General features: G+C 46.1%; 1 protein-coding gene across 5 annotated transcripts in view; it reads right to left on the minus strand.

The window, feature by feature from the left end:
- Nucleotides 1-1,274: 1,274 nt before the first annotated feature.
- The window catches only part of LOC119129952 (triple functional domain protein-like), a 34,526-nt gene continuing 21,928 nt past the window's right edge, over nt 1,275-13,872 (minus strand). For 2 of the 5 annotated variants that reach the window (XM_037263373.1, XM_037263371.1), the window contains 35 exons: nt 13,617-13,686; nt 13,450-13,539; nt 13,281-13,373; nt 13,104-13,215; nt 12,837-13,027; nt 12,668-12,769; nt 11,779-11,808; nt 11,393-11,535; nt 11,229-11,328; nt 10,919-11,162; nt 10,740-10,847; nt 10,482-10,675; nt 10,223-10,396; nt 8,545-8,640; nt 8,315-8,463; nt 8,185-8,251; nt 8,019-8,122; nt 7,885-7,954; nt 7,731-7,820; nt 7,559-7,651; nt 7,393-7,443; nt 7,255-7,332; nt 6,993-7,172; nt 6,744-6,924; nt 6,397-6,651; nt 5,863-6,311; nt 5,077-5,324; nt 4,875-5,010; nt 4,774-4,801; nt 4,542-4,704; nt 4,352-4,473; nt 4,207-4,285; nt 3,910-4,110; nt 3,708-3,846; nt 2,719-3,273 (listed from right to left, as the gene is read on the minus strand). In XM_037263373.1, the coding sequence (XP_037119268.1) occupies nt 2,719-3,273; nt 3,708-3,846; nt 3,910-4,110; nt 4,207-4,285; nt 4,352-4,473; nt 4,542-4,704; nt 4,774-4,801; nt 4,875-5,010; nt 5,077-5,324; nt 5,863-6,311; nt 6,397-6,651; nt 6,744-6,924; nt 6,993-7,172; nt 7,255-7,332; nt 7,393-7,443; nt 7,559-7,651; nt 7,731-7,820; nt 7,885-7,954; nt 8,019-8,122; nt 8,185-8,251; nt 8,315-8,463; nt 8,545-8,640; nt 10,223-10,396; nt 10,482-10,675; nt 10,740-10,847; nt 10,919-11,162; nt 11,229-11,328; nt 11,393-11,535; nt 11,779-11,808; nt 12,668-12,769; nt 12,837-13,027; nt 13,104-13,215; nt 13,281-13,373; nt 13,450-13,539; nt 13,617-13,686 (5,185 nt within the window). Of the gene's footprint in view, nt 3,274-3,707; nt 3,847-3,909; nt 4,111-4,206; nt 4,286-4,351; nt 4,474-4,541; nt 4,705-4,773; nt 4,802-4,874; nt 5,011-5,076; nt 5,325-5,862; nt 6,312-6,396; nt 6,652-6,743; nt 6,925-6,992; nt 7,173-7,254; nt 7,333-7,392; nt 7,444-7,558; nt 7,652-7,730; nt 7,821-7,884; nt 7,955-8,018; nt 8,123-8,184; nt 8,252-8,314; nt 8,464-8,544; nt 8,641-10,222; nt 10,397-10,481; nt 10,676-10,739; nt 10,848-10,918; nt 11,163-11,228; nt 11,329-11,392; nt 11,536-11,778; nt 11,809-12,667; nt 12,770-12,836; nt 13,028-13,103; nt 13,216-13,280; nt 13,374-13,449; nt 13,540-13,616; nt 13,687-13,872 lie in introns of all 5 variants that reach the window. The other 3 variants (XM_037263372.1, XM_037263375.1, XM_037263374.1) reach the window with 3 other exon arrangements.

Here is a 13,872-nt window from a genome sequence, read left to right on the forward strand (position 1 = left end):
CCATCTGTTCCATGTACTGTACAATCTTGTTTTAATGCATCATAGCTTGATTAAACAAAGCCTACACTACATCAGAGATGATTTGTCAAACAAGCATTACTCAGATTTTCCAGACATGAAACACTAGTGTCAGCTTCAGTTAAAATATGACTCTCTAACTGCAACCATCTGTGTGTGCATGTGTGTGTGTGTGCTTGCACTCGCAAGTGTAACCCATCATCCATGTGCATTTGCGTGTTCTGAATCATGCCTGAATGTCTTTCCAAAGCCGCTTCCAGGTACGTTCATTGGATCTCTGCTCAAACAAAGATTAAAGCAGTAGGTTATGCAAGGTTCACATTTAAAAACAAAATAGACCATCCACCCCTGGACGTCATCAAGTGCCCATGTTCTCATCAGGGGAGGCGGAGAGGTCAGACAGGATTTCCCTCACCGCTAACAGTTGACTACGTAAATATCAAACTGGGAACAAACATGTTTTTTTTGGGAGAGGGCAACAGGAAACGCCAGACAAAGCGTCTGGGATGAAGCTGAACGGCAATCACGTTTCCCATCGCTCATCAGGCGGCAAGTTTCTTAAGAAATACAATTTTGTTTGCGTGTCTTGACCTTGTGACCTTGACAATGTTAACAAAACACAGCACGAGTCGGTTCAATCTTTGAGTGGCTACTATGTAAACACAAATCAGCCACTAGCACGATTTAAAACAGAGGTAGGAAGATAGGCCTGTCTGAACCAGCCATGCCATTCTAAAACAAATAGACCTCAGAGGAGATGCTGCCCTCTTGTGGTTTATCTGTGCAGGTGAAACAAAAGGCATGTAAACGTCATTCTGTTTCATTTCACCTTTAAAAAAGCATCTAAACAGAAAAGCCACAAATATGATGCATGTTACTATTAAATTGATCGTAATAAATTGATAAAGAATCTAAACCACACCTGTCAAAATATAACAAAATATAACCAGCTTAAAGCAGATACACATATATATATATATATATATACAGGACTGTCTTAGAAAATTAGAATATTGTGATAGTTTTTTTATTTTCTGTAATGCAATTAGAAAAAAACAAAAATGTCATACATTCTGGATTCATTACAAATCAGCTAAAATATTGCAAGCCTTTTATTAATTTAATTTTTCTTTTTTTAATTGCATTGCAGAAAATAAAGAACTTTGTCACAATATTCTAATTTTCTGAGACAGTCCTGAAATCATATATATAATTTGCCCTGTTAACGAGAAATAAAAACAATCAAAGACAGGTGCTCATGTCCATTACGTTTAATCTTCAAATAACTGATGGCAAAATGAAACTATTTACAAGGAATCTATGGTCTGTACAAAGAAATATACATGCAATAGTACAAAATAAAAATAAGTAGCAGACATACTTTATGAAATGAGTGAAATGAGACAGGTAACAAAAAAAAAACAGGACAAAACAAAAAAAAAACCTAAACTGAGGTATCCAGTTCAAGTTTGCACACCTTAAAAAATAAATAAAATGTTACACAGGACTTTATGAGTTTGCTGAATTTGGCAAAGAACTATCTGTACACAAAACGATTTACAAAACAGCTCGTCAAATTGAACTTCACTTCTGCATTTTGTTCTTTTTGCCTTCTGTAAACAATCATTTCACATAACCAAGTGTGTGAAACAACAATAAAACGTTAACAAATTAAATGCTCGCAACTTTGGTGTACCAATACTACACAGGACAAACAGTACAAAGAAAAATTTGATCAAATCGAATGATTGTAGCCGATGACACGCAACTACCAGCAGTTCTCGCAGTCCCAAAGTGCATACCTTCCAAATGCACTCATTCTTATTATACATATTGACGGAGTTCTTCATAAATAGTTGCATAAAATGTTAAAGCTGCAACATTGCACATGAGAAAAAGAAATGTACGATGAGTGCATTTACACTTTTGTTTTCCTCAGGCGAATGAGTCATATACTTGAGAAGAAGTTTGAGATACGGATCTTGCCTAACATCCCAAATTTTTTACGAGTAAGTAAGACAAAGTAAGGCTGAAACATGTTCCTTTAACAATGTTTTTTTTTTTTTTCTCTTGTTGTTAGGTGTCTCGCTGGACGGCGTATTTGAAAGTCTTCACGGCTCGCCGACAATGGTCCTCAAAATGGAGTCCGTGCGTGTGTCTTTTTGTAGAAATTTACGAAAGTATGTTGGAGTGTAAAATGCAAACAAAAACGCACAAGATGGCGTCACTTTCTATGGAAAAGCTGTCCGCTGGTTGCCTTTGAACCTTTGCTAAGGAAAATAAATTACTTATACAGTACTATATATATTCTTTTTGTCATTTTTTTTTTTGTTGATTTCCCTACAAAAATGTGAGCAAGCAGCAGTAGACGAGGGCATCCATGCACTCCGAAAGGACTGAGTGATTTTTTTTTTTTGTGAAGAAGGATAAGCTCAGCGTTTTTGTTGGCATAGCAAACATTTCCTATGGTTGCTCTGACTTGGGTTGCAAAATTATAGGAATTTTCAAAATTGGAATATTCCCATGGGAAGTGAGGAGAATTAAAATGGTCGATAAGAAAAGTTTGATTCTAAATTAATGTTGTTGGGGCGGGCGTTCTTTTTTCTACCATTGAAGGAGGAGTTTTAAAACTCCACACTTCCCATGGAGATTTACCGGAAAAGTTGAGGGGAAAATTTCCCAGCCCTTTGCAACCCTCGTTCAGATCCGATTCTGCAAGCGACTCTGGATGAAGCTGCGCACTCCTCCGATGGGCCGGGCGTCCGTCTGATGCTTCCGGCGGTCGATGAAAGAGACCAGGCGCGAGGTGTCAATGCAGCACTCGGCTGCGGCGCGGTCGTCACTGGCCGCCCGCAGCCACGCCTCCTGCAAGCACAGCCCCGACGACGGCCTCTCGGCGGGCTCGGTCCTAAGGAGCAGGCAGACCAAGTCGCGTGCCGCCTGGCTGACGCCGTGGAAGTACTCCTTGGGGAAGCTGAAGTCCTGACGGCAGATGTTGAGACAGGTCTCCTCGGCGCTCTCGTCCAGGAAGGGCGAGGCGCCGCTCAGCAGCACGTAGGCCACCACGCCCACGCTCCACACGTCTGACGTCAACGACACGGGCTCGCCCAACACTAACTCCGGGGAAGCGAACTCGGGGCTGCCCAGCAGCGGGTGCACGTAGGGTGCGCCGCCCAGTTGCACGGCGTCGCCTAAGTCGGTCAGTTTGACCGACGGCTGGCCGTTGGAACTGTGGACCACCAGTAGGTTCTCAGGCTGAACACACAAAACACATTAGAAGCTTTTGGAACGCTGTCATCAGCATTTCCTCGACATCCAGCTTGCAAGCAAGACAAGTTCATATTGTTCACAAAAACAAATAAAATTGAAAAAAAAGTTTTGCTAATGGAATAAAACAGAAATTAATAGGACTTTTTAAAAAGAAAAATCGTAGACATTTATCCTCAGCTGTAAGACAATAGTTATTTACTAGAAGTGATTTTCTAGATATCATAGGCATCTGGATGGGGAATTTGCGCCCTCTTGTGGACACAAAAGGTATTTCAGAAATGTTCTAATAAGATTTAGAAGCGAATGTTTATCAGTATAACTTGCATAATTTTATCTATAGTAGTATGCAGTTGTAAATTGGAAAAAATATTCTCTTTAAATTAAATAAAGTAGTGACACAAACTCTTGATGAATCTTACTTTGACGTCCAGATGAGCTATTCTGCTGTTGTGCAAGTAGTGTAAAGCATCTAAAAGGTCTCGAAGGTAGCAGGCCACCTTCTCCTCTGTCAGATTGCCCCAGCTGATGATGTAGTCCAGTAGACGGCCTTGGTCGGCCCTGATGATAAATAAAACAACGCTCATTAAAGGGTTCTTTCTGTCCAAGTGAGTTTCTACTTACATCTCCAAGACCAAAACGTAGCTGCTGGGGGTTTCATAGGTGTCCACCAGGTTGATGATGTTGGGATGTTGAAGCCTGTGGAGCAGGTTGACTTCCTGCGTGACCCGGTCCCGCCTCATCAGCTTTTTGTTCACTTGCTTGACAGCCACTGGACGCTTGGTGGTCCGGTGGTCACAACGCTTGACAACGGAGAAGCGACCCCTGGTGGACAACAAAGTCAATGTTTTCAATATCGTCAACACACAAGCTACTTTATTAGGGACACACTAGACCTAATGAAGTGTCAGTAAACATTACCTGCCCAGTTCAACCACCTCGATGTACTGAGAGTCGAAGTTGTCTTTCCAGCTCACTCGCAAGCCGTCAGTGGACACGGCTGACAAAGACGCAGGCAGTTTTAAAATGGCGTCACGTAGCGGAACGCGCGGCGTCTCCGACTCACCGAGCACTCGGAGGCTCGCCGCCGACGTGGCGCTACCCAGCTCGTTGGCGGCGATGCACGTGTACACGCCGTCATCGTCCGACGCCACGCCGATAATCCGCAGGGTGGCTTCGCCGGTGTCACTGAAACATATTGGAGGAAGTGGAATTTAATTTGTGTTCAAACGCAGCTGAATAATTTGCTATCCGACCTGTAAGCGATGCTGAAACGGCCGTTGTTGGTGAGGTTGCTCTGGTTGGGTCCTCTCCAGGTGACGGCGGCGCGAGGACGCCCGCACACCTTACACCTGAGGGTGACGCTCTCGCCGTTGTCACATGTGACGTCGCTCAGAGGCACGAGGAACTCGGGTGGGACTGGAAGCGGAGGAGAGACACGATGAAGCACATTCAAGATGGCTGCCGGCTACAGCGAGAGACACTTACCATCGTAGATGTAGTTTGGATTTAGAAGCTGGAAAGGAAAAAGGAGATCAAGTCAGACGATGCGGTGAGCTGAGATGGAGAGTTTCCTGACTCAAGCTCACCTTCACAGAAACTTTACTGCCATCTCTGGACTTCCTGTAACCATTTTCCAACTTGGTGTCTTTCTTTGCCTCCTTCTCTTTTTTTTCGGATTTCTTTCGGATGCGCAAAGTCGTATGCCAGGAAGAAGGCTTCCTACTAGGAGGGAAAATGATTCGACATTTGTTTCCCAGAGTGTGTGTTACACTTTCCTTTCCAACTTACTTAACTGATCCCTCGGGGCAATCGGGCGCAATGGCTGAGGTGTGGCCAAGGACGAATCCGGGGATCCAGCCTTCGGCGGCGGGGCCCTGCTCGGTCGCCGCTCGGAACACCAGGAACATGTTTTGCTGGTTGCTGGCCAAAATCTGGACCACCTCGCCTTGACTCACGCTAATCTCATCCTCCTTCACCGCCATGTAGTCTTGGGTCACCAACATGGTGGACACGCTACTGCTGCTGCTGCTTTCACTCTGTCGCAGCAAAGAGCAAGAGTACATTTTTCTTTAGCATTTCAATGCTATGTGATTTAAACTCTTGAGTCAAGGTGCCACTGTGCATTGTGAAACAGAAGATCGACACATTTGATCAGAGTTAAAGAGCAAAGTGTACAAGAAAGGTGGGGAAAAGGAAATTTTTTCTCGGATTTTGTAGCTCCAGGCAAAGATGAGTAAGTGAGAAGATCCGTTTGTAGTCAGCCTACAAACGTCAGAGGTTAGTTGCGGGGTAAGAGTGCCGCCCCGCCCGCCGCCGCGCCGGCGGCAAGAGAATGTACCGAGGGTCGGGTGTTAGTGAAGCGTGGTTAGAAGTCAGAAATCGAAAGCGTTTAGTCCACCAGAGAAGAACCAGGAAAGGTGCGGCAAGAGTCTTCAGGGAGTAAGAGAGGATGGTGCTCAAGAGCAGAGATGCGTAGTAGTGGACAGATTAGTAGCTGGCCGCAGCGGGACAGGCGATGGGACTCTCCCTCGGCCTCCGTGTTAGTCGGGATCAGCAGCGGGTTCTCGGTCTTACCCCGTTGCTCTGAGTGGACTGGATGGACTGCTCGCTGGCGGACGAGCAGGTGCTCATGCGGTCAGCGTCCTTGCTGTGCGTGGAGTGTCTGTGGCTTTGATTTGGGTTCTGGTTCAAATTCTGACGGACCGGACTCTCCCCTGCCTCCCCGGGGAAGGTGAACGAGCCGGGGCGGCTCGCCGGAGAGCCTGGCATGGAGCTCCAGAAGCCGCCGGACTTCTGACAGGGGCTGCCCGGGGGTGGCGGAAGGACGTCCTTGACAAAAGCCGGAGGGACCAAAGGGGGCACGGCTCCGGGCCGGGTTTTGGGGGAGGGAGCGGCACGGACCATAGGAGCGACAATGCTCGTAGGGGTCTGTATTTGGTCCTCTAGGTTCTGGATGGGGCGTTTGCCCTGCGGACTGCCCCCAGGGGGGAGCGTGGGAGGGGGAACAGGACGGGGACTTGGACCTGGATCATAAGTGAGCACAACTAAAACCTCAAGCACATGTTGTGTGATCCAAACGAGAGCATATGGGTCATACGTAAGTCGTACCTGACATCTTGTTGGGGCCGTCGGGTTCGGCCCCGGCGTGGTGGCGGAGGGGTTGGGGGAGGCGAGAGGGTTGGGGGATTCTGGATGGTCGACGACAGCCACCTTGGGACGCTGGAGGGATGGAGCTGCTCGCCGGGGAACCTCCGGCGGCGTTAGATCCACTACTACCTCCAACTGGAGCGCCCACGCTGGATACACAAGACCCCCCACTCGCCCCAATGTGGTTCCTCGGATAGTCAATTGGTGAAGTCAGAGCTACGACAGGCGAGAAAAGACAGAAGGTGGTCTTTAACATCTCCAGAACAAGGCTTTTTTTTTTTTTTTATTGCATCGTCATGTCAGCTCACTATTTAGAAAATTGCGTTGGCTCTCCAGCATCTGGCCGATCTGAAGAGTCCAAACTTCCCGCACGCCCGGGTGAGAGGAGTGCAGCATAAACGACTCCACGGTGCCGTTTGTCAAGCGAGAAGTTAGCACGAACTTGCAGGCGTCGCCCTCCACGTTATCTTCCAGACCCAAACTGTTCACCTGGAGCAGAAGATACAGAAATGAACGCTCAACATCGCAGAGGATGCTTTAAGCATGCCGAGACAAACCTTGATGCTGTTCTTATACAGGAAGCCGGGCAAGGAGAAGCCCTTCTTCTTGTCCAGCGGCTCGCTGAAGATGAGAAGCTGCTCAAAGAGGAAGACTCTCCTCTCCTTCATCCTGTTCTCAGCGTCCGTGACCACGAACGTGTCCTGCAGCAGAAGGCGTCCCTGGGCCACGATCTTACCCTAATGAGGACGGCGAGTCGCTCATCGTTAGCTGACAATTTAAACAAAAGACGTCCACGTGGTCTTCACTTTTATTTCTTACTTCAAATCCCTGAAGCCGGCCAACATTCATCATGTCGTTGCACCTTTTAGGTACGATGCACATGACCTCGACTGCTTTCTGCAAGGGTCAGAAATAATTAAAGCAATTGGTGGAAATAAAAATAATAATTTTTCTTACCTCCAGATCCACAGACTCCAGGCCTGCTTTTTTAGAATGTTTCAGGAAGTCCTAAAACAAACAAATAATTAAAATACTGTTGTAGCTTTGTGTAATACTGCACCTCCGACTGGAAATATAGACATTCGCTACTCTGGCGCCCTCTAGTGTACAATAACGCACTAACCTTGAGCAAGAGCTGGTACTTCATGATCCTCTGGACTGGCTTGATGAGCAAATCGGTGAGCTGCACTCGTTGGCCAAGCCGCCGCTTCAGTTCCTGCAGAGACGACAAAGATCCATGAAAGGAAAGCCCCTCTGCCATGAAGTTCACTCGCATTTTTTTCCCCCGACATTACCTCAAAGTATGTATCGATGTACTCCGCCACAATGTGCTCCGACTTGGGCTTGTTTTGACAATACACCACATACATGTTTAGTCTCCGCTCCTAAAATAAAAAAAAAGATAGATGATGAGGAGTAGAAAAACAAAAAAGCACATTGACAACAAACCTGTTTGAGGAAGAGCGGTCCCAGTCTGTCGGGATCCTCCAAACATTTCTCCAACTCGGCGAGGAAGAAGCTGAAAGAAAAAGAAGCTCGTGAGCTACACGTGGGAGAACCTCGTCAAGACGTGACGTCCTTACTCTTTATGCCAGTCAAAGATTTGATGGATGTTGCCAAACACAATTTTATCTTTGCCCTTCATGTCATCAGGGACGCCCTCCTCCTTCATCCGGCTCATGTAACCCTGAACAGACTTTATTTAGAACAGCGACGACACTGAACAATAGCGAGCGAAGCTCCGCTCACCTCCACCACCTGGCTGAGATCTCGGATGTAATCCCTCTCCGTTTCCACCAAGTCCAGCAGAATGTAACTTTTGAGACAACAGAATAACGTTCAGATCATTTCAATCATGCGCAAATGCAAAATGACTTACTGTCGCTTCTTGAGAATGCTAGCCCGCCGCTCGTCCATCTCTTCCATGGGGGAGGACGAGGAGAGGAGGGAGTTGTCCGAGGGGTTGAACGAGGGAGAGCTGCTGTCTCCTTGTTCGACTGACAGCGAGCTGGGACGGTCCTCGAGAGCCTGCATCAGCCAGCAAGAACAAAATAAATCAACTATACTTGATTTTTTTCAGCCTACGTGGACATAACTCAAATTTCCTACCATCTTGCTTTTGACCAGCTCCTCGATGGCGCTCACCAACTCAGCAGCGCTGGGCGTCTCCGAGCTGGAAGGGCGGACGGAAAGACGAGAGGAGCTCTGCAGATATACAGACAAGATAAAAAATGAGCTCAGGTTAACAGCGAAGCTGCTCCTTTTAGGGCCCGTGTCCACCAGAGACACGCGTGTCGTTAGCATTAGCATGTAAAAATTATTTTCATCATAAAGTATGTCTCGGTGAACACAGACCCTCAAGTCCTTCCTTAAAAGAATGATTTGATATAAGTAGGACTTGAGCGTATAAATGGAATGCAAACTTGTTTTCTTGCTTAACTTGGTGATCAATTAGTCGTATTAGTGGCTTGACTTTTTGCAATAAAGCTACGGTCAAATTATAAACATTGAAATCAAGTGATAACATTGTTTTGAGGTTTTTGAAAAAAAAAAGGTGAAAAGATGTGCCACTAAAACGTTAGAAGTGGAAAGGTGAAAATGGTAAAAAAAAAAAAAAAAAAAAGGGATCATGTGAGATCAAAAGTTTTGAAATTTGATACTGCTTATTGAGGTGATGAAGTTTATTAAATGGAAAAAATGGAGTTGATGCAAAGATATATATAAAAAAAATAGATATTACAGGAGAGTCTCACCCTTGCGCTGCTGTGCTTCCCCAATTTGGTTTTCTGGGTGAGCCTGTGTGCTCTTGTGGCCTCGCCAGCGTTTATACAGATGCCAATTATGAGATTAAACGCACACAGGGTAAAAAAGGGAGATGAGGACGAGCGGGGGGGAGGGAAGGTGGTGATGGCAACAAGGGAGGGCGTTTTTAAACTTTACACCTCGGCGTTGGGCTTGTCTGGTATTTGGGCTTCATATATAAACTCAAGTTTTGTATTTATTTCAAGCCTTGCAAGCTTTTCAGCATGCAGGGAAAAACTTTCTAGCACTTTGGCGCAGATAAGGCTTCATGATGTCAGAACCAAAAAATAAAAAAGTGGACGAACCAACTGAGTATTGTTTTGGATATAAAAAAAAAAATAGAAGGACAAAAGTGTCAAGAGGCTCGTAGCAGGAAAAAAAAAAGGGGACTTAATTCATTGTTAGAAAAAGCAAAGGAGCAATCGGAAAAGAACATTTACAGAGTGCCGAGAGGGGAAGAGGAGAAGTGAGGGAAGAAGAAAGAGGGAGGAAGATGAGGCTTTTCAGATGGACAGGTACGGAAACTGAGACAAAGCAAAGACAGGACATAAATCAAGGTAATGCTACATTATGGCAAACAATACAATTAGGAAACAAAACAAAAGAGAAACACAAATTAGTGTCAGAAGAAAGATTCTCTGTTCCCTAAATTAAAAAAAATAAATAAACTTGTCGGAGAGGAAAGAATAGGATGCAACACAGGAAGATAGCCCTCAAACCATCACTTTCAAATAAGATTAAAAACCTGGGCAAATTAAAAAATAGGATGAGTAATGATGTTCTGAGGATAAGCCCCGCCCTCTTTTATTACAAAAACTTCTAAACAGAATTATTAATTGCCTCCAAAAAATAAAAGGTCTAGCTTCTCTTCTAAATATCTGCACAATCAATGACTAAAAAAACAAAATGTGTTTCAAAAATCCCAGCATGTGTGTGGATTGTCATCAATCTCTCCACTGGCCGAGTTTTGTGGGCGTGGCTTCACCTTGTCGTCCTGCGAGTCGGTCGGCTGGAGCAGGCTATGCTGCTGGATGGCCATAGGTGGAGGCAGCGGCACCGAGTCGGGGCCCTCCTCGCCTTCCTCCTCGCCGCAGCTCTGCATGCCTGAAGAACTGGATTTGGACAAGGTGCCGCTCGACAGCCCCTCGTTGCGCACCCTCTGCAACGCAGCGGAACGGCGGTTTGAATCCCAGAGCGACAGCGTGACCTGATAGACGGCGGCGGTGGTGGTGGAGTCTCCCCACCTCCTCCACGGTCTCATCCTGAGGCGTGGCGGCGCTGTCGTCCGAGTCTTTCTGGGATCCCATCGTCATCTCGCCGCTCTTCCTCACATCGCGGCTCTTCTTGTGCTTGTGGGCCAGCTTCTTCACGTGGCCGTCCGCTTTGCCGCTGCTCAGCCGCCGCACTGGGCTGGTGAGCCACTTGCGCAAAGTGTTGCCTGCGAGACACAGCACATGTCATCAGCCCCCGCTTGTTTTTAAAGTCGGCGCTGTCTTGTCTACCTGGTCGCTTTGGGCCGGGTGAAGCGTGGGAGCCCATTCCGTGACCAGGCTGAAGTGTCGCAGAAGATCCTGGCATGATGGAGTCATTGCTGCACACTGACAAGGTGTCTGCAATGAAATAGCAATCATTAAATATCAAATTTGCTTCCAACTGGTGATCTTCTTGAGCTCCTTGTTACCTTTGTGGTTGAAGATGCCTTCCATCTCCATGGACGAGCGGGAGTGGGCGATACATAGAACGGAGCAGGGCACCAAGCCCTCCAGGGCCGGCGAGCGGTCGGTGGTCCTCACCAGGCACCAGTCGGGCTTATCGTGGCAGCGCTCCAGAACCTCCACCGTCTGTCCTCGTCGCACCGTCAGCTCGTTGCTGTTGCTCGCCATGAAGTCGTGGATCACCACCGTCAGCTCGCAGCCGCCGGAGAGCTGCGGCACACCGCCGACGAGGTGGTGAGGACAGAGCGGGTGGCAAATTCGACGAGCGCGACTCACCTTGTCGCTGTCCAGCGTGTTCTGGGACGTGCGAGAGGCCAGAGAAATTGTGTCTGGTTGACTGCTGCCTTCACCTTGACTGTCAAGATCCTCTCCATCCCTAAAAAACACAGACGAACCTCTCACATTCTGTTTTTGTCCAGTTTGAATGTTACCGTGGTTACCTTCGGCCCTTGTGGTGCTTGGCAGTGCTCGCTTTGGGAATATGGATGGGCTCCTTGAGCGCCCCTCTTAAGTGGATGGTGCGCTCCTGGATCACCTCCCTGATGTGCTTGATCCAGTCCTGCTTGTTCTCAATGTTGGAGGCCTATCGTGGATCAGGACAGTGAGAAAAATTATGGCCGCTTGAAAATCAACACAATTGTTGTTTTATTTTATTTTTCCCACAAGTCTGAATGAAATAAATTAGATTTGAAGATTTGATAAGAATTAGAAAATGGATCAACTCCAGCTGTCACTATACTTTTTTTTCTAATTGATTCTCAATAATTAATAGTTTCAGACTTGTGAGAAGTTGAAGGGCTGTGTTGCGGGATTATTTTGTACTCACCATGGCTCCGTGTTTGGATCCCTGACTTAGCTTTAAATTTGAAATATGAGATAGACAATTTCACTGGGTTTGTTTTTCATTTTTTTTTGCTCACAGACTGACATGAAAAAAAAAAAAAAAAAAAGCACAACACCGACAACCTGCCTCGACAGTGTCGCGCAATAAAGTGTGGAAAACTGTCATGGTGGTGAACGTTTAGTTAGTGATGAGACAATTTGTTAAAAAAATGTACATAGCAGCACTCCATAGCTGTTAGTGAAGCAAAATCTCGTGTTGTTATTCAGCATTAATTTGAGCTTCATGCTCTTCCAAACACTGACACAAATTTCAACCTTTTTTTTTTTTTTTTTTTCTTCGCCACTTAGCAAAACAGAGCAAATGACACCGAATCGATACAAAGTTGAGTTGTTGCTTCGAAACAACGGCGCTCAGCCAGGTTGTGGGCGTTGAGAAGTCGAACGAGTGTCAGTGGCGTTGGTGGAAGCATGTCAGCCCACAGAGAGACTTTGGAGACAAACATCCAGAGAGAAAACACGGCCCCGGATATACAGACAAATGCGCTAACTAGGCACAATAAAAGCAGAGGATCAACAGAAATGTGCAAAAGGGGAGGGGGGGCGCTCGATTCGTGACTACGGAAAAGTTGGCAGCCGCTTTGAAGCTGCTCATGCGAACAAAGCAGACATCTTAGCGTGACAGGAACGAGGACAGCAAAAAGTAAAGGGGGGGGGCAATACCAAGGATGTCTTTTTTTTATATGTTGGTAAAATAAATATAAATGGCCACCTGAAGTTTGGTAAAAATGTGCTTTACTGTTAGCACAGTTTGCGGAAACATGGCTCAAAATTTAAAGGTGCAAAAAAAAAAAAAAAAAAGAAAAGCATCTTACCTTCAGAACAATTTTGTTGTCCGACGTTGGCGTGCGCCCCAGCCAGAGCGCAAACTTGCAGGGGTCACCTTCAACGTGCTCCGTCACCCCTAACTCGGAGGTCTAGCGAGAGAACCGAATAATTACCGGCAATGTCGCAAAGATGAAATGCACGCTAAGAAGGACTCACAAAGAGTTTGCTCTTATAGATGTATTTGCTCCTGCCATTGGAGTCCTTGACCTCCTTACTGAAGACTAGAGACATCTCAAAGAGGAAGAGGTGTCTTTCTCGCCCCTTACGGATCAGAGTCTTTGGATCCCACACCTGGAAGGAGTCCTGGAGGATCAGCTCCCCTTGCGTTTCTATGTTCTCATCAAAACCTGCGGGAAAGCAGAAGAGTAAGGAAATAACACCTCAATCCCGAGTGACTGAACTCTCTCGTGTGGGTTTGCTCACCTTCCAACATGGAGAGATGCATGGCGTCGTTGGCTCTCTTGGGAACGCTCAGCATCACCTCCAGGCCGTCCTTGATCTCGCCTTTGCCTTCTTCACAGCACGTCAGCAGCTCCTAAAAAAAGCACAAATATGTTGTCTCACTCTTTTTATATTATGGTCACCTAAATGATGTATTACCTTTAACAGGAGCTGATATTTTGTGATTCTCTGCACAGGCTTAATCAGGTAGGAGGAGATTGAGTTGGCCAGTCGGTGCCTCTGCTGAATTTCCTGTAGAGAGAGAGAGAAGAAAATTGTAAGACAACAAAATACAGTTCAATTGTGAGCACTGCAATATTTAACTTACATCAAAATAATTCCCAGCATGCTCCAGGATGAGCTGAGTGGAGTCTGGCTTGTTCTTGCAATAATTCACATACATTTGGAACTTGTCAGCCTGTTAAAAAAAAAAAAAGACCAACATTTTTAACAGGTTATCAACATGATGATGGTTATTGAGAAAGTGACGCATACCCATGTGACAAAGCAGTGGCCGACATCTTCAGGCAACTGTTCGTATTTTTCCAGCTCTTTGAGAAAGATGCTGAAAAACAGAAGATGTCAAACCCCCATTTTAATTCCCTCAAATCATTTTTTAATGAAAAAATTGTCAGTGGCAAAGAGTGACAGTCCAAAATTTGGACACACCTCATTTAATAACATGAGAAAGTGCACACAATAATGTCTATAAAATGAGCTAATTGACCACTAGGCGGCGCTATAGCAGCAA

Source organism: Syngnathus acus, chromosome 11 (genome assembly GCF_901709675.1).
Source record: "Syngnathus acus chromosome 11, fSynAcu1.2, whole genome shotgun sequence".
In the NCBI taxonomy this organism is placed as follows: Eukaryota; Metazoa; Chordata; class Actinopteri; order Syngnathiformes; family Syngnathidae; genus Syngnathus; species Syngnathus acus.